Source organism: Amaranthus tricolor, chromosome 4, assembly GCF_026212465.1.
Source record: "Amaranthus tricolor cultivar Red isolate AtriRed21 chromosome 4, ASM2621246v1, whole genome shotgun sequence".
NCBI lineage: Eukaryota > Viridiplantae > Streptophyta > Magnoliopsida > Caryophyllales > Amaranthaceae > Amaranthus > Amaranthus tricolor.
In genome coordinates, this window is record NC_080050.1 from 30,085,594 (window position 1) to 30,105,387 (window position 19,794).

The 19,794-nt window shown below is 35.5% G+C and overlaps 1 protein-coding gene across 1 annotated transcript; it reads left to right on the plus strand.

Annotated features, from left to right (window-relative positions):
- Nucleotides 1-6,566: 6,566 nt before the first annotated feature.
- Nucleotides 6,567-19,377, plus strand: LOC130810155 (transcription factor VIP1). Its single transcript, XM_057676114.1, has 4 exons — nt 6,567-7,276; nt 14,221-14,353; nt 18,667-18,751; nt 18,874-19,377. Exons 1-4 carry the CDS (start codon nt 6,705-6,707, stop codon nt 19,146-19,148), a joined length of 1,065 nt encoding a protein of 354 aa, XP_057532097.1. The 5' UTR covers nt 6,567-6,704; the 3' UTR covers nt 19,149-19,377.
- Nucleotides 19,378-19,794: the final 417 nt, after the last annotated feature.

A 19,794-nucleotide genomic window follows, 5' to 3' on the forward strand; every position in this document is an offset into this window, starting at 1 on the left:
TCAAACCAATCATTAGCTAACAATCATTGGTAAAACATACAAAGAGTTATATTCCATTGTTTGTTCTTAAGATCAGTGCCATTGCTCACATTGCTTGAAGTTGAAGTCTTTTATGTTGCATTTAGGTCATCAAAATATAAAGCTTATTACTTTACCCATGTAGATATTTCTTAGGGTTGTTTTACAACAAGAGAATCACCATTCTTATTTATGTTTGAGATCATATTGATCTTAAATCTATTGTCGAATGCTTACTCTTAAAAAGAAGAAAAATATTATTCAAAATTGTCTCATTTATTACTTATTTAATGATAAAAATTATAATTTTTATTAGTTTTAAATAAACTCGATCAATTTAAACACATACTACTTTACTAAAAAAGGAATAAAAAATTAAAAAGGCTTTTAAGTTTTGAAAGGAAAAAAAATACCTCCCTCCCATTCTCCTCCCCGACGGTGGCGCAACTCTAGGCATTCCCTACCAGTCTACCACCACCAGAGCCCCTTCCCCAATTATTTTTGTATTATTTGTGAATTTAAATATTAAATATCAGTTTAATATACTATTTTATTTCTTATGATTTGGGCTATAGCCCTGACTAACTTTAGTCTAAAATCGCCTTTGCTCTGTCAGAAAATTTGAAACAAGTAAAAAATATAAAAAATTCATACAATAGCAAACTTTGCAAATTAATTTCCAAGATAAGCAGTTTTATTCCAAAGCTATGGTTTGGGGTTGTTCGCTGTTAATAACAGCGAATAAAGACTGTGTTGTGCGACAGCGGAAGCAAGTTCGTTGAACAATAATGAAACAATAAGAAAATTCAATGCAAAATAAGAAATTGATACGAGAGATTTAACGTGGTTCACTATCAATGTGATAGCTACATCCACCGGCACCACGATCAAATAATTTCACTATGATCGCAAACAATTACAAGATGAATCTCAATCACACTCACAAATTAATGACTCTCTTGTGATCTCTCTCAAATTTTTGTGAATCATCATATATTAATCCTAAAATGGGAGTTTATATACTAATGCCCAATAAAAGGAAGTTATTACATAATAAACACAAAGTAACCGTCCCAAAAGACACCTCCCGTGAAAAGAAACCGCCATTTCGCGAGCCGTGTACAACTACGCGAGCCGCAAAATGGAGACAAAACGCACTCTACGCCCCGCGGACTGAGGCAGCAGCTTCTCCGTGCCCCGCGGACCTCCTTTTTGACCCATACTCATCTTCTTCAATGGTGCTTGCTAGTTTGAGTCACCATTAACAACAGACTGGAGGTCAAAAAAGTCAAAAAGTTTGTTCTCTGTTACTAATAGCTACCAAAGTATTTTCATCGTATAAATTTTTGCAATCGAAAACAAACTTAAATTAGTTTTTTCACCTCAAAACAATAACATTATCATTCATTTAAAAAATTAACTCTAAATTAATATAAAAACAAAGTAACACAAAAGGTTTGTTTGGAACATGGTTCATGGGTGAAGTGTTGGCTGCTTAAAAATCACTTGTTGGTTCTTTGTTGATGGTTCGTGAAAAGTGGATAAAAGCTAATGAACATGTTACTCCAGTATATTTTCGGATTTGACTTTAAAACTATTTTTTCACTTGGTTAAAAAGTTATTTGCTAAATATTTTATTTGACTTTTTGGCCAATTAAAAGGCCAAAAATCTAAAAAATTATCAAACACACTCAAATCTAAAATTCAAGTCTATAAAAAATCATATCCTATTTTAGTTGGAATAAGTACTATTTTTTCTATATAAAATCCCAAATTCAATTCTCATTTAGTCCTCTCTTTCCCTCAACTTACTCACATAATCCAAAAAGTATTACTCTCTTGTTATCTTCTTCTCATATATTCCATTTGAAAACTTTAAAATGTTATTCTTATTGAGAATCATTCTACTTTTGTAAACAATAAAATTCAAGAAAATTATTTCATTTACAATTTAATCTATAGAAATTAATTCATATTTTAATTTTCAATTTATTAACTTTATACACACCTAATAAAATCTAATGACATAATTACACATACTTTCTTTTTTTGAAATGCATTACACTAACTCTTCAATATCAATAAAGTATTTATTTAATATAATCATCAACCCAATATTCCGCTCAAAAACAGGGTCTGGGTGAGGGAAGGTGACGGAAAATCCATACTTGTACTTCCTTGAGAGAAAATACTAGAGGAAAGCAGTCAATTTTACCCCCAGAAGGTGAGAGCCCTGCATAGAAAGGAATTGATTAGCACTGTTGCTTAGAGATCAAAAACTACATGCAGAAGAACTACATAAGCCAAAAAAAGGTTGGGATAAAATAATAGACCCGATGGGTACAAAAAGAATAGGGGCAAGTAAGTAAACAACTAGGCATCAGTGCAAGAGAGACAACAAAAGAGACTTATACTAATCTAGGTGTAGTTCACTCAAGTCGTCCATAATTTGCTCAACCCACGTTTTCTTAGGTCTTCCTCGATTCCTCTTACCCTCCACTATAATGTTTTCTATCCTTCTGACTGGAGCCTCTATTGGCTTTCTTTGCACATGCCCAAACCATCTTAGTTTATTTTCGCGCATCTTAGCAGATAGTGGAGCAACCCCTAGCTTCTTTCTGAACTCCTGATTTTTGATCTTATCCATCATCATTTTACCGCACATCCACCTCAGCATTTGTATTTCTGTTACTTCCATCTTTTGTTTGTGGATCTTCTTTATGGGTCAACACTCTGACCCATACAACAATGCTGGCCTAATGGCAAATTTGTAGAATTTACCTTTCAATCTAGTATAACATCAATATAGCTCTGTGAGATTCCCTTTTTCTCCAGGCTTTCCCAGATAATATATCGCGGTATGCTATCATAAGCCTTCTCTAGATCTATAAACACCATATGCAAATCCTTTTTCTTCTCCCTATATTTTTCCATTAGTCTTCTAAGCACATGTATAGCCTTAGTGGTAAATCTCCTTGGCATAAAACCAAATTGGTGTTCCCTAATCACCGCCTCTTGTCTGATTCTCTTCTCTATCACTCTTTCTCACAATTTCATTGTGTGGCTGAGAAGCTTAATCCCTCTGTAGTTCCCACAAGCTTGTGCATCATCTTTGTTTTTATATACACGAATAAGTGTACTCCTCCTCCATTCTTCAGGCCTTTTGTGTGACCTCCAAATAACATTAAAAAGGTTAGTCAACCATCGAATGCCTTCTTCTCCTAAACACCACCATACCTTCATCGGAATGTTGCTAGGGCCGACAGCTTTGCCTTTTTCCATATCTTTGAGTGCTTCTCTAACTTCATATGTGGTTATGTTCTTGATTGTCCCATATTCGTGTTGGTTTAGAACATTAGGAACCTGTCCTCCCACCTCCTCTGGCCCCCTAGATTCATGCAGCAATTGAGAGAAATACTAATACCACCTTGTTTTGATGTTTTCTTGTGTCAACAAAGCTTGTCCATTCTCATCTTTAATGTACCTAACTAACCCAACATCTTGCTTCTTACGGGATCTGGCCTTTGCAAGCTTGTAAATATGTTTCTCTCCCTCTTTTGTAACTAATTTTTTTATAAAAATCTTCGTACGCTCGACTTTTTGCCTCAGCTACCGCTCTCTTTGCTACCCGTTTGGCCTCTTTATAAATTTCTTTCTTGGTTTCCCGATCTCCCTCTTCCGTGCAAGCCAAAAGCTCTTTGAACCTTTTGTTTTTTTCATTTATCTTCTTCCGAACCTCCTCGTTCCACCACTACGCCTCCCTATATACCTTTGCTTGACCTATCGACACTCCTAAGGTCTCCTTAGCAGCTTCTCGAATAGTTTCAGCCATAAATTTCCACATATGATTTGCCTCTTCGGAAAATCTTGGGTAGCCCAACGATTTGATCTTGGCCGAGAATGTGGCGATTACTTCCCCTTTAAGTTTACCCCACATAATCCTTCGTCGACACTTTACGTTCTTGTCGACAACTTTTTTGCTTATATGAAAGACCAACACTAAGACTAACAAACGGTGTTGCATTGGCATCTTTTTACCCAGAACTACCTTACAATCCCGGCATGAGACTCTATCACTTCTACGCATTAAGGCATAGTCAATTTGGGTCGCATGTCCTCCACTCTTGTATGTGATCAAGTGTTCCTCTTTCTTTCTGAAGATAGAGTTTGCTATAAACAAATCATGGGCCAGAGCAAAATGTAGTAGTTGTTCTCCACTCTCATTTCTCACACCTAGGCCAAAACTGCCATGGACTGACTCTTAACTATCTGTTTCCTTGCCTATATGCCCATTGAAGTCTCCTCCTATGAAAACTTTCTCATCTCTTGGGATATTTCCCATAATGTTATTTAAGCAGTCCCAAAAATCGAGTTTCTCCTGTTCATTTGAACTAACTTAGGGCCCATACGCACTAATAATAGACGTGATTTCTCCTCCTAGTACTATTCTAACCAACATAACCCTATCATTACACGTTTTCACATCGACCACTTGTTCCAAGATCTTGTTAGATACGAGGATCCCAACACCACTACGTCTGCCATCCTATCCTGCATACCACAACTTATACCCTTTTACTGCGGTCGAATCATAACCCTTCCACTTAGTCTCCTGAACACACGCCACATGAATATTGTATGTACTAAGCTCATTGGCAATCTCCAAAGACTTGGCTTCTAACGTGCCTATGTTCCAAGTCCCCACTCTTAACTCAAAGTCTCGAAAGAGTCTCCCCCTAGAATTCCCCCTCCTTGGATCCGACCTCAGGCTGTCATAGTTCCTGTCTTGGTTAGAGCTGCACACGGTCCGGTCTGGTCTGATTTGACAGAAAAATCAGACCAGACTAAAAATTCTGGTCTGAAAAATTTTCAGACCAGACCAGACCAGACCAGTCAAGACACCAGATCGGACCAGATATGGTTTTTTTCTTTTTATGTATTTAAGAATCTAAGATATATGATAATCTGTAAACAAAATACATCACCACATCCGAAAACATTACAAATTTTCAATAGTTAAGTACATCACCAATTTATCATATCAACCAAACAATATCAACAATCTACATAATTAAAGGAGCACTTTCTTGCATTTCAAAGACTATCTCTACCCAAAAATATCAACATTCAACATAATATCAAGTATCAACCAAATATTCTGTTTGTTGTTTCACATATATTCCACCCAAAAATATCAAGTATATCAACATAATATCAACCAAAAATCGGAAAAATCAAAACATCAACTTATAAATATTTGAATTTATACAAAAATTGAACAAAAAAAGCCTAAAAAATCAAAAAATCAACCAACATAATTACATTATCAGCACTTGAGATTGGAGAATGGAGACTATAAATTAGAAAGAAACTATAAATTAGAAAGTAAGAAAGAATCATGAAAGAAGCAAGAAGGTCAAAGGCGAAGCACATTATGAAAGAATGGAGACTTATACCTGAAGGTAGCGCTGAAGGTCGAAGGCGAAATACAAAATGAAAGAATAGAGAACGAAAGAACACAACTGCACAGCGCCTTCCTGTTTGCGAAAAACACAGAATTGGGGCTGAATGAAAGAATGGTCTTGACTCTTGCATGAAAGAATGAAGGAACACAGCAGGTTTCCTGTTTCCAATTTTTTTAAGCTTGGGCCTAACATTTAAATAAAATACTACTTGGGCTGCCAGACACAATATTAAACTTGGGCCTTCTTAGTTCTCATATATTAATGCGGGTTTCGGTCTACGGTTTACAGTTTTCACCGGACCGGAATTTATTACGGTTTTCTGGTCCGGTCTAGTCTGAAAATTTTAAAACCTAGACCAGACCGGAAACCATTTTTTAAAAAAAAAAACCGGACCAGACCATTTTGACCGTAGACCAGACCAAATACTTAAATTACGGTTTGGTCCGATTTAATTTACAGTTTAGACCAAGCTCTGGTCAGCCCTAGTCTTGGTCTATCTTAATTACCAAAAGCTATAGAGAAGGATTTACTTACTATCAAGACCCAAAAACAAATAAACAAACTTAGCTCAAATTTCTTCTCATCTCTTAGTATCTAATGTATAATTATATTTATCTTGATTTCTTCTCAAATTTCAAATGAGAAGATAAAAAAAAAAAAAAGATAGAGTAAACACAAATTTTTGTAAGAGACGATCTCTTTGAGAGACCATCTCTAATTGAATCGGTCCATTATATATTTTTTAAATATTGTAAGTAGCTATTAAGAATGATGTAAGTAGACATTTAAGATATTGAAAGTAGACATTAAGAATACGATAAATAAGCATTAATGATAATGTAAGTTAACATTAAAAATACAATATGTAAACATTAATCTTCAATGGGTTGAATTTGAGATATATTTCTCAAAGAAACAGTCTCTGAAGAGACTAGCCGTAGAGTAAATCCAAATAGATTAAACAATATACAATCAATTCCATATTGATACCAAAACAAATAATTTAAAGATTAAATAAAAGTTTTGCTAATCAAGTAAGATAATAATAATCCTTAATCCAATAATTACCCCCATTTTATTACACACTTGTACAACACACATTTGCTGTACTACTCACCACCTTCACTATTTTCCCTTCTCTCTCCATCCCTCCTCCTTCCTACATTCTCTCCATCCCCAAAAGTCTCCCTTTTGACTGAAAATTTCCGCTTGAATTCAGTCATGAACCCACCAAACTATCCCACAAACCCACTGAAACATACCCTTCTAGATCAAGTGGACCCCACCCCACAAAGGGGTGGACCCCACCACCGTAGGGCCCACTCCGACACTACTTTCAGGTTCTCCGGTGATGAAGAGGATGACTTTCTGTTCGACATAGATAGCTTCAATCTTAGTTCATTAGATATTATTCCTCCTTCCCCTTCCCCTCTTCCTATGCCCGTTGATTCTTCTAAGTCTGATGAATCTAGCGGTGATAATCGTTCTTCATCTACCTCATCAAGGATGGGGTTAAACCCACCTGCTTTGGCCCCACATCTGAGGAGTTTGTCTGTTGATGCTGATTTCTTTGATGGGGTTTCGTTTGGTGCTGGTTCTGCTGGTGTTGAGAGGAAAATTGGAGGACAGAGAATGGTTGGTGGGCATAGAAGAACTAATTCAATGGATGGTGGAAGCTCGTCGAGTTCGATGATGAATGATGGTGATTCTATGATGATTGATGGTGTTAAGAAAGCTATGCCTCCTGAAAAACTTGCTGAACTTGCTCTTATTGATCCTAAGCGCGCTAAAAGGTATTTTCTTTTTCCTTATTTCTTTAGCATTTTTTTTGATTTTTATGTTTTTGTATTGGATTTTGGTTTGGGTTTTAGTGTTTTTACTTGTTTATTGCATTTGTTGTTATCATTATTGGGTTGCTTTTATATGATTCAATTGTTAAGAATAGTAGTAGGGTGGTTTAGTCTTTGATGTAAGAAAAATGCCAACAACACACGACAATGCCGAAGTCTTAATTCCGAAAATATGGGGTTGTAGCCTTTGTTGATTACAAGTATATAGTTTTCGAGAGGAAGTCATACACGCTCACAATTATTCTTCATGGTAGAGTGTTGGGTGTTGGAAGAGAGGATTATAGGGGCTCGTAGGTGAGCTTATTAGGTGGATCGAGGAAGTTTGTCGAGTTCTATGATGTAGGACGAGGATGAGAGTGTACATATTAGTAAAAGTATAGTGTGGATTGCTCTTTTATGGTAAAGAGTTGAGCATTCTTGGTACAAGACTGTATTTTTGAGCTTTTAAGAGATCTAGTTTAGGTAAATGGAATTGGAATGGTGAATTTGGAGGTTCTTATATTTACTTTGTCAATAGAGATTTTGTCTAATGGTTCAAATGTATGGCTCTAGCTAAAGATTTTAGAACTTGAGTTTCAACAAACGAATTATTGTTCTCCACCAAGTCGTTTAAGGAAAAATTAACAATTCCAATTGCAGCGGAAAATCACTAATAGATAATGGATTTGGTTGTGGATAAAGAAGCTTACTTTCCCACCTGAGTGGTGTACCGCAAAGGAATAATATTTTGAAGTAGCTCTCAAGCCCATGTCAAAAAACGCGTGTTTTCTGATCAACTCATTGTCTTAAATTTTTAGGACACATACAAAAGATACTCATGAACACATCTTATGGTATGGAATATACCTGTTTGAATGGAAAGTTAAGCTATAAAATTTGATTCTCCTAAGCTATATTCAATTAATGAAGAGTTCTATTGAATATATATTCCTATTGAAGCTCTAATTTCAAGGAAATCGAGGAATCTCGATTATTAGATTCTTGTGTTAATTTTGTCAATAGAAATTATGATTAACGGTCCAAGTGGGAAAATCGTATTTATTATGGTATAGAATATATTGAATGGAAACTAAGGCCATAACATCTGATTCTCCTAAGCAATATTTAGAAGATAGACTTATTTTTAGGGGCAATAGAAGATAGAATTCTATTTAAGATAAATTTTTATGAGAAAATTGATGAATGTCAGTTATCACATTCTCGAGATCTGGTATTTAGACAAGTGGTTGAACTAATCTGAAAGCATTGTTCTAAATTGAGTTAACTATTGATGCTCTAGTTATTAGGCATTGAATGTTACTAAATTTAAGGTTCTTGCGTTTACCCGTGTCAATAGTGATATTTTCTAGATGGTTCGGTTATGGTTCAAAGTAAAAGGTTTGAGAACGTGATCAACCAATTTTCTTAAATTTATAAGCTCACTTGCCCACCACCAGAAATTTTAAGGATGGACTAGCAAATTAGGTTGCGGAGCAATCAGTTGATTACCAGAACCCTGAAGGATGAATGATATGGTTGTGGATTGTGTGTAAAGAAGTTCACTTGCTCACTAGAAAGCTACACCGTTAAGGAATAAACTTGTAAGTAGTTCTCAAGTTGAATCAAAGAAGTGTATTTATTCAATAGCTCTCGCTGTCCCAATTTTGTACCCACATATACATGATTCACATTAACATCACCAACATTCTAGACGATACTTACTTAGAAAGTAAAGATACGACATCTGATTTCTAAACAACATTTATAAATTTATTAGCTCACTAAATCAAGATGAATCCTAAAAGGGAAACGAAGAATGTCAGCTGAATGAATGTAGTTGAAGTAACCTCAAAGCTTTGTTTAAGTTTCCGATTAAAAAATAAAAAAAATTAAGTTTCCTATTGAAGCTCTAGCCAAAAGTGAGATCATATTCATCGTATATGGACATAAGGATAACTTCGTGAAATCTAGGAGAATATCTTTATCAAGATATTCAATCCAAAGTTCTTGCTTAGCCTGCAAATGTTGTTTGGAACCCAATTAGTCTTTAACTTCAATAATGATGATCAAACAACTTATTCATGGACAAAGACATAGTAACAAACCACTTATTAATGGATTGAGATATAGTAACAAACATCTTACTCACTGACAGACTGAGAAACCAGTAGCTCACTCCTGACAGGGACCCACAAACAAACTTCATTTTCTGAGGGTTACCTTTCTTGTTCATTCACATACTCATCATAGGTTACCATCTTTGTACATCATCATTATGTCCATGTTCCTTTTTAAGTTTTTTTTGGGATATTCGTTATATTAGGGGTTGTCTCACCTTTAATTCTGTGTATTACTATGGTTTCTTACATCCTTTTTATTTTTTTAATTAATACTGAAGTCTGCATCTTATTAGCTGTGCCATTGATATGAAGATTTCCCAAAATCAATTACTGTCTGCTTGTGTCAACTGTCTTTGAGTTATGTTTCTGCACATATATTACCCCAACAAATCACAAACACCGGAGACTACAATGTTTCTTGTTCAAAACAGTTTATTTCACCACACTAAGTTTTTTTTTTTTTTTTAATTTTTTATCCTTGCATGACTACCATGATGAACTTATCACACTCCTGTTTTACGCTTGTGAACTTATAACCAGATCCAACAGGCTACAAAACTTTTAAACAATTATTACAAATGAATGCGTAATTTAAGATACAAATTTTTTGCTTGAAGGCCAATTAAGTCTTTCATAGTGAAAACTTAGACCAAAAGAAATGACGAGGAGGTTCTTGCTCGTTATTTTCATCATTTTCATCATATTGAGCACTTTGATACATCCATCCATGATACATCTAAAAACGATTTTCTTACACTTTTTTCATACAAGTAATATGGCTCAAGCATCATCTCGTTGATTACCATTGTGGCATCAACATCATCATCAAAATGTAACTTATAATGTATCATCTTCATCCCATAGTACAAAAACAAGGCCCCGTCGTATGGTGTCAGCCACGGTGTAAAGGTTTTCAGATTCATCCAACCGATACTGTCCGCGTTGTCAAGGTGTAAAAAAATGCATTATAGGTTGGTTCAAGGGATATGTCATGATTCGACCATATTTGGCGTTACGATAATTGCATCACTCATGTTACCAAATCATTGTTTCGTTACCATTACCTTAGTTTTGCACTATGGTTTGTCCTCAAACCATTCATTTAATAAACCATCTTCATCAAATATGTAATTCAAATTAATCAGATGAAAGTTGTTTGTAATTGTCTACAACTTCATATCATAATTATATCGGACATTGATGATCATATAAAGTTGTTTGTATTTGAGATGATTTTTTATCTTAATATGAACATGGCTCCATGTGGTCTAGTTTCCTAGATAGTGTTGTTTGATTCAACACTTTTGTTGCGATTTTTTAAAGTTAGAGAAGCACTTGTCCTTAATTCATCCATATTTTGTCCACCATATATCTGCAATTTATTCGGAATATAGTAAATGTACGAAATTTATTACAGTTTTAAACCATTTATCCACCATATTTACGATAAGCTCAAAATTACCCCAAATAGCCCAAAATAGGTCATAATTTGAGTTTTTCGATTCACGAGTGGTGAGGAGATTAACAAATTATGTGACACTGATTCAAATTTAGAAATCATAAATATTTTGTATACACATAGATACGTGGGTCTATATATGTTATTGCTTCTTTAGCCTAGTTGCTTCCAAAGGCTATCCATATTATGTTAGTAAAAGTACATCTAAATCTTTATTATTAGAATAACACGTTTTTCAATAAAAGTAAATACATAAATGTTTATATACACACTATCGCACACAACTAGGCATCGTTCTTATTAAAGTAAGTTGAAAATTTCTTCTCTTTTGAATCATCTTCTAATAATTTTTAATGTGAATTATTATCTTTGATGGATTCTTACTTCCAATGCATTTCTTTGTAAATATATCCAATAACTAGTTGCTTATCTACATCAATAAGCCTTAAAACTATAAATTATTTGTCAATCTTAAACTCTTGTTTGTGTTGTCTCAAAATTCAGCCACCTGCCGACTTTTTTTTGTGTCATAGCTCCATCGAAACGAAATCACATTATTTGTCAATTTCAACTTCTTGTTTGCCTTATTTTAAAATTCAGTCACATGCAAACTTTTTTTGTTGCCCATTGAAGCAAATTCAGAAGTCAAGTAAAGGTTATTTAATCTTTATTTACAAATGTTTAAATTTTGATACCCATTACCCTATAGATGGTTCGAACGATATAGGCACAATAACAATTTTCGCACAAATGGTTTGTAGGGGAATCCTACTTTTTTATCCATTCGATAATGACTGAAGACTTGAACAATCAATTGTGATTGCCTATATGACAAAATTACTACCACAATGAGATCATGGGTTCTAAAAACTTCTTTTATGCTGTTCGCTTAAGTAATTTTGTTCTCCTCTGAATGCATATCATTTTTACATACCTCTTTGGTCCACACTGTCATTCAATCCCACCCAAATTTTGGCATATGCTGAGGATGAGTGGGTATCTATTACACTGCTTAGCTTTCCCTTTTTATCACCTTCATTTTAGTCCTTCAGTGGTAAAATTAATTTATTAGTTAGTTATTTGTTTAAAGACTAAAATTTTAAATAACTATATTTTAGTGATATGTAATACTTAAAGTAATGGGTTTTAATGAAAATTATAATAAGAAAATGTTAGAAAAACTTTTTCTACAATTTAGGTAGATGTTTAAAGAAAATTTTCTATATTTTCTTATCAACAAGTAACTTTGTAACGGTGAAATATTGGACATCACACGTTACATAACTATCGAGGCAGTGTTTTGATTGTGATAAGCCAACTTTCTATTTCTCTTTGTAAAGACCATTACACAACGAAAACCGAGTGTTTTTATTCCATGTGATAGCCCTATTTTCTTTTTCTCTCTTTTCATGTTAGTTTTTTTTTTTTTTTTACTTGTATTTTAAAGTAAAATTTGAAGTCATTGTTTGTAAAAATTTAAATAAATTAGTTAATCATAATCATTTTGTGTAATTTAGTTATCATTTTTGATGTTTGTGTAGCTTGATTACATTATAGATTGTGTACTTAGTTAAAGGTGATCTCATAATTTGGTTTGTTTTGGTACATTTATTGTACCCACTTAATGAGGACAAGGTTCTAGCATTACTGTTTGTGTACTTTAGTTATCAAATTTTAATCTTTTGAAATCAGGAATATTTCAAATACAAGTCCATCTGTGTAGTGTGTCATAATGTATAGTATAACAATCTAATTACCACTTGTAGGATTCTTATACATATCTACAATTTGATCCTTCTTGTCAATCCTAGACTTGAAAATGAGTTCATTCAAGTAGTCAACTCGATCTATTTGGTTAGGCTCTTTTTGGGTAAATTGATTTCTGCTTGGGTTTGATTTTGGTTGGGTTTAGCTTTAGGCTATAGATTTGGGAAGGGTTTGGGCTAACCGTGACTATTTTGGGTTAATCATCAAAATCAATTAATTCAAGTAGTCAACTCGGTCTGTTTGGTTTGGCTTATTTTGGGTAAATTGTTTTCTGGTTGGGTTTGATTTGGGTCGGGTTTAGTAAAAATCTATAGATTTAGGAAGGGTTTGGGTTAATCGTGACTATTTCGGGTTGGTTCAATATTTGAATCATATGAATAAATTTTAGATTAAATAAAAGTAATAATTAAAATAGGACACAAACATCGAATAAAGTTTAATAGCGAGGTTTCAATAAATTTCATGATTTAATCATATTTCAATTCATTTTTGATTAAATTGGGTTGGATTTACCGTATTGGGTCATTTATTTTTTAAGTCATGACTTTTGAGGTTTAATTTACAAGGTTTACGCAATCCTGGTGCACATACCGATCCAAAGTAGGAACCCCATTTTAATAACATTAGGTGGTGGTCCTTGGTTAGAGACTTGGTGTGTTGGGCTTGTTATTAGCATTTTAGAGAATTGGTGTCAGAGACAGTGATGGTTGAGTGGTTTCGGGAATGGTAGTTGAATATCAAAATCAAATTTCAACCACATATTGTTGGACCTAATCACCCGACCTTGTGCGCAATGAATACTTTAGTTTATGCTCTTGTTTTCCAGCGATTTCGGTAGTGGTGAGGACAATGTCTGTGAGGATGAATACGTGAGCTGTTAGAGGTGAGGTAGGCTCCAGAGATGGAACTGAAATATTTAGATGAGTAGATGGAGATGAGACTATGAGAGTTCTTTCGGGGGAGAAGTTTTAGGGAAACCTTTGGGGTTAGGGGATCATGGAGTCGTGGTAGTTGAGTAAAAAACGGAAGTACTCACATGCCAAGTGATTTGATAATAAGTGAATTTTATTTGTGTTTAAGCCGTTAAAAGTCTGGCGGATGAGTTCACTATTTTAGGCACTATAGTAGACAAGTAGTTGCTGAAGAAGCACATATGTTAAATGGCAGCTTGATAGTCTTGAAGTAGAGACCTACTGTCGTGAAAGTTGAATGAGTAGCATTTTAAGATTTTAATTGTTTTAGAAGAGATGATAGTATCATTGAAATAACGTAAGGATAATGGTGAGATTTCTTTGTGTTATCAATACGATGATGTAATATAATCTTTTGCAGATTATGGTGAGATTTCTCACGTAGGACTGTAGCTAAAATAGTTGTGGCTGTTCGAAATATTTTTTGTACACTTTTCAGTAGTTCCTTTTTTTTAAACCCATTTTTTCAGATACTCCTCGTTGACCAATTTAGTGTAAAACCACTTAGATTGCTACCAACATTTTTATGGTCGTACGATATATTTCTGATCAACTGGATTGCTTGACTGATTTTCCCTTCTGTATTTATAGGATTCTTGCAAACAGACAATCTGCGGCAAGATCAAAGGAAAGGAAAATTAAGTACACTGGCGAGTTGGAGAGGAGGGTGCAGACACTGCAGACAGAAGCAACTACCCTTTCTGCACAAGTCACATTGCTACAGGTAAGCACACCAAATCATGTTAAACCTGTTTTTGACGCACTAATACCTTCTGTTGCACAATGTCTTGTAATTTTGATTCTGGTTATAAATCCTTGTATTGTAATTGACTTTGATTCTTGCTATGTATCCTTGTATTGATTTGCGTAATGCAATGATGACTAATTAGGTGCTAATGCTAATGTGTGCTAACATCACATTGACACCTCGGTAGACTCAGACCCCTAACGCACACATATATATTATTTTTTTGAGTTTTTGATAAACAATGGCATAGCAGGGAAATTAGTTGTAACTTGTAAGATAATCTTCAAAACTCTATCGATTAGCCAGAGTTTGTGATCCAGTTTTATTTTTGCCTTCTGTATATACTTAGATGGTTTAATACTATTTCACAGTGAGGTTGCCTAAGGAAATTACACCTTAATCCAAGAGATTGTGTGTGTTTGGTTTGCGGGGTTCACACAGTTGACTTCGTTTGATCTTCCGAAATCTTCCATCTTGTTGCCCATGTTTGATTTTATGTCCTTCCATTATTACAAATGACAATAATGTTATAGTCTTAAAAATGTGAGTACACGTCCCATGTGGTGTTCCCGTCCTGAGTATGACTGGGATGCTAAAACACTTCAGGGATGCTCTTTTAATATTGGGTACATCCAAGGTTTATTGTAAATGATGGATTTTGGTATGTTTTAGAGATCAAAGATGAAATTTACGTGCTATGTATCTCCCATCCAACCTGGTGATGTTTGAGCACTAAGGGATAAGGCATTAATGTCTTTGTTCGTTGGGACTTGTGAGGATGTGATTATTGATCTAGATTGCTTATCTTTGACCGCGCAAAAGTGTCCATCTTTTTTTCTCCTTACTCTTCATGTGCATGACGCCTCTTTAGCTCCTCTGGATTGCTCTTCCCATGTATTTTTTCATTACTTAGGGTTTGACCTCAAACCATTATAGAATGTTGCATCTAGGCTTTCAATTCAGGCTTAGAATATTATAGGAATATTTATTTGATCTTCTTGGCCTTGGTCTAGCAACTATATTTTATCTTCAAAATTGATTTATATAAATACTTACGCATACTACTACATTTTTTTGGTCTACCTTTTTGTTCTCATGTGTAAATTGATGAACTAGTTGAGACCATAGAGCTAGGTTGTGTTGTTATAGATTAAACAAGAAAACTCACCTAAAAGACTAGCCTAGTAGGTGAGGTGAGAGAGCCCATGTTATGGTCCATTGCAAGGTATGATACTTGTCCCATATTGGTTGTGTATGCAATTGGTATGGGGTTTATAGGCAAATGGGCTCTCTCACCTAATAGGCTAGTCTTTTGAGTGAGCTCTCTTGTTTGACCTATAACAATAGTATGGGAGCCGGCGGCCTGCAGAGTGGGCGGCTTGCAGAGTGGGTGGACTGGAAGAGCCGGTCGTGACCCAACATAATGTGACCCAATGCAGCCGTGACCCAACAAGGACGTTGGCCATCTGGGGGGTCGATTGTTATGGTTCATTGCAAGATATGGGACTTGTCCCACATTGATTGTGTATGCAATTGGTATGGGGTTTATAGGCAAATGGGCTCTCTCACCAAATAGGTGAGTCTTTCGGGTGAGCTCTCTTGTTTGACCTTTAACATTCCATTTATTCTATAAACCCCGAATTAGATGCCCATACTACCGATGAATCGACTCTAATGCCATTATTATAGAATAAACAAGAGAACTCACCCGAAGTCTAGCTTAGTACATGAGTGAGCCCATTTACTCTATAAACCCCACATTAGTTGCTTATACAACCGATGTGGGACAAATTCCCATAACCTTGCAATGACCTCAAATCCATTCCATTACATTTGTCTTGAATCTTGCTTGTGTTGAATATTTGAGGTCTTGTGTTAAGCCTTGTTTGAAGTCCATATTTGTGCTTGATTTTCTTGATTAGAGTCTTTCCTACAATAGCAACCAAGAAATCCTCCAAGACTTATCACCTTAGCGTAGCTTCCTCCTCCGAAACCCACAAGAACTTCAACGTCTCCTTATAAAGCAATGAAGAATTGAAGAGAAGGAATGATTCTCTAGAGTCGCTAACAAGGAGATGATCTCTACAAATTTTTATTTGTAGACTGACCACCACCTAAGAATTACTTGCTTTTAAGGCTTGGTTTGGATGGTCTCAATGGGTTTATCCTCAAGGATAACGTTTTGACCCGCCATTGCCTTGTGCTTGAGTTCCTCTCTACTCTTCACATGGAAGAAAAGGACAACAATTATGAGTTTGAGCCAAGAGAGATTTGCATGTTTTCGTCTATCTAACCAATTCTACCACATCACCTGCACGCCACTTAATGAGGCTTGGGGTTTTGACCCTAATAGCCCTTTTGAGAGAGAAGTTGACTGGGATGATGATGATCCTTTTGAAGGCTTCGTGATTGGTTGCATCTTGACAATCGCACTCCGTTGCACCTAAGGAAAGAGAACACATCAAAAATCCTACACCCCACAGTAAGGTACATCCAAAAATTGGGGATGTTTTCTATTTTTGGACGTACGGAGCTTGGGAACAACATAGTCAGAGAGAAGGACATGAAACTACTCGACTTGCTTATTATTGATAAAAAGACCCCAACTCCAATAAATTTCACGAAGGCCCTTGTTTGCCTTAAGAGAGAGAAAAGACCAAAAAATTCAGATTGGTGGCGTGATCATTTAGTAGCCACAAAATTTGTCCTAGAGATCCTGGATGAAAAGGAATATGTCGATTCTGAGACATTCCTCAATATTCCTCTCCTAACTTTATAGAATGATAATGTTAGATGTGGTGACTCATAACTCAATCTTGAGGCTCTTAAAGTGTATTGGTCCACCCCGCATGGTTTAGAGTGTTTGGTCCCACCCCGCATGGGCTGACGCTACCCGCTCGGGCTCCTTTATATTCTCTTAAGGTTTATTCTTCTTTTGGCCAAGAGGGCTTACACTTGAGCAAGGGCTTTTCTTAAGACACTGTATTCTACTCAGGCAATCGAGTCACGAGATCCAATGCCTCACCTGTGCCAAAACACAAATTGAGCATTCTACACTAAAAACAAGTGGATTTGAGTGTTGTATTGTATAAATAGATTCAATAGATATCAAAGTGAGGGAAATTTGGTGTGTATATATATATATATATATATATATATATATATATATATATGACACTATACGCACACATCATGTGTAATGTCATATATATTAACCTATAGATTAATTAACTTATGAACTCAAAGGGACTATTTGTTTTCTTTGTTTTGAGGGGGCTTGGGCCTGGAGGATGGGTTTGGGGATTTGTGGGAAAGATTGTGAAAGTTCATTGTTTAGTCAAGGAATATAACCACTGGATACGACTTCAGGTCCCACTATTCCATTTCTTGGTGGAGGAGGCATCAGGCGGGAATTGGAAATTGGTGGCACAATTACCCACATACCCTTCATCAAAGCTCGTGCCTTCATCTTCCTCAGTTCATGTCATCATCGTCTACTTATTGCTATTCACTATTGCAATCTTTTTTACCGTTCACTTATGTAGGGGAAAATCTGAAATGTGAAATGAGAAAGAGAGAAAGAAGCTAGTGAGAACTAGAAGATGGCAGTTACTAGAGTTGTTGTAGAGACTAAGGGTGTGTTTGGTATACAAATTTCAAGCTATAGGTAACGAAATGGAATATCGTATCCATTTCTAGTTGTTTGTTTTTGTTTTGATTTTTCCAATACCGTTTCTAAAGGGGAATGGATTCCGTTAAATTGTTACCGCTCAAGAGTAAGACTTTGAACATCCATGTTTCCCCATTTCTAGTTGTTTGTTTTTGTTTTGATTTTTCCAATACCGTTTCTAAAGGGGAATGGATTCTGTTAAATTGTTACCGCTCGAGAGTAAGACTTTGAACATCCATGTTTCCTTTTATTGAAGAAAATTTGAAGGGTCACCTTCATTGACCTTTGAGGATACCCCCTTCCATCAATTTTCTCTTCCCTGTTGACCTTTCTAGGGGGCTACTAAAAACCGATACATGACAGCATAATGAACATTCCATGGACCTTCTTCACTCATGATATTCAATTCAATGGCTGCTTTTGGGGTTGATCTTTCCTTTTTTTTTTTTTGCTTTAATATCCATACGTTAATTCTTAGCAACAATCTTGGACCGTAAGATGGTTAGTTTTTTTAGAAACACGGAGCACGTCTATATCTATTACAAGGCCGATTTATGTGTTCATCATTACTTTTATTTTATCGAGTTATAGTAGTAATATAACTACCTTTTGTATGCAGAGAGACACTACAGGACTGACCATCGAGAACAAGGAACTAAAGTTGCGTCTGCAGTCGTTGGAGCAACAAGCGCAACTTAGAAATGGTACAACTTGTTACCCTTTTTGGATCATATGCAACGTGACATAGATTTTTAAATAATAAGTAAATAGATAAAAACGTGATGTGTTGATTTTTCCTACTTTCGCCCTTGTTGGCGGTTTGTAGCGCTAAACGAAGCATTGAGGCAAGAAGTTCAGCGACTGAGGATAGCGACTGGGCAAGTTCCACCGAGCAACAGCAACTCGTCTGGCGCACCACTCTTCCCGCAGTTCCCAACTCATCTACCAAACATGCCGTCCTTTAGTGCGTACCAGAACATGGGACAGTCGTCTCAACCCCTTCAACCGCAATTCCAAATGCCCGATCAACCCGCTGGCAACAACTCGAGTGCTAATAAGCAGGTGAAACCAAACTTTATGGACTTCAATCATAAGAATTGAGGCTTTACCTTGAAGCCTTGTACTCTCGGTTAGAAATTCGAGACTCGTATTCAGTATCTTTAGTCACATCCACATAGGATGCTGTAAATAATGTTGTAAATGTTATCCCTTCAGCATTCCTTCTGCTATAGACCCACATATTTACTATCTGGTAGGTTTTTTATACATGGAGTTATTTTGTTGTAGAATTGTTGAGATTTTTAAAATTTAGGTGAACCACAGGATTTAAGAAGTTACTTTTGCAACTCCCCCCTCCCTCCTTTCTACTCTTTTGTGTGCCATCTGAAATATTGCTGCTTGACCCATTAATTGGCATGTTACCCAAATAACTTGACCATAGGAGCGGAGTCGGCGAGTCGTAGAATCTATGTCTGCATTTTTCCTATGTGAGAGCTTAGGCATTAGGCTCTTACGATGACGGGGTGTTTGGTTGTTGGTATTAAATTGTGGTAATATTAAACTGATAGAAATGAGTTTTAATTTTAATACAATGTGTTGCGTTAATCGAATGGTATTGGAGCTTTCACCATTATTCATGAGATTTTGTTCATTATTTCCATTATCATCTATTATCACATTTTCTATAGGTAATGAATGAGTTTGGATTTTGCGAAGAAAATTGAATTATTTGAGTAAGATAAACATG

Excerpts from the sequence above, each read along its gene's own strand:
- LOC130810155 (XM_057676114.1), top strand. The coding sequence starts at position 6,705 with ATGAACCCACCAAACTATCCCACAAACCCACTGAAACATACCCTTCTA. Across the intron at positions 7,277-14,220 it reads GATCCTAAGCGCGCTAAAAG|GATTCTTGCAAACAGACAAT; the intron begins GTATTTTCTTTT and ends CTGTATTTATAG. Across the intron at positions 18,752-18,873 it reads ACAAGCGCAACTTAGAAATG|CGCTAAACGAAGCATTGAGG; the intron begins GTACAACTTGTT and ends GGCGGTTTGTAG.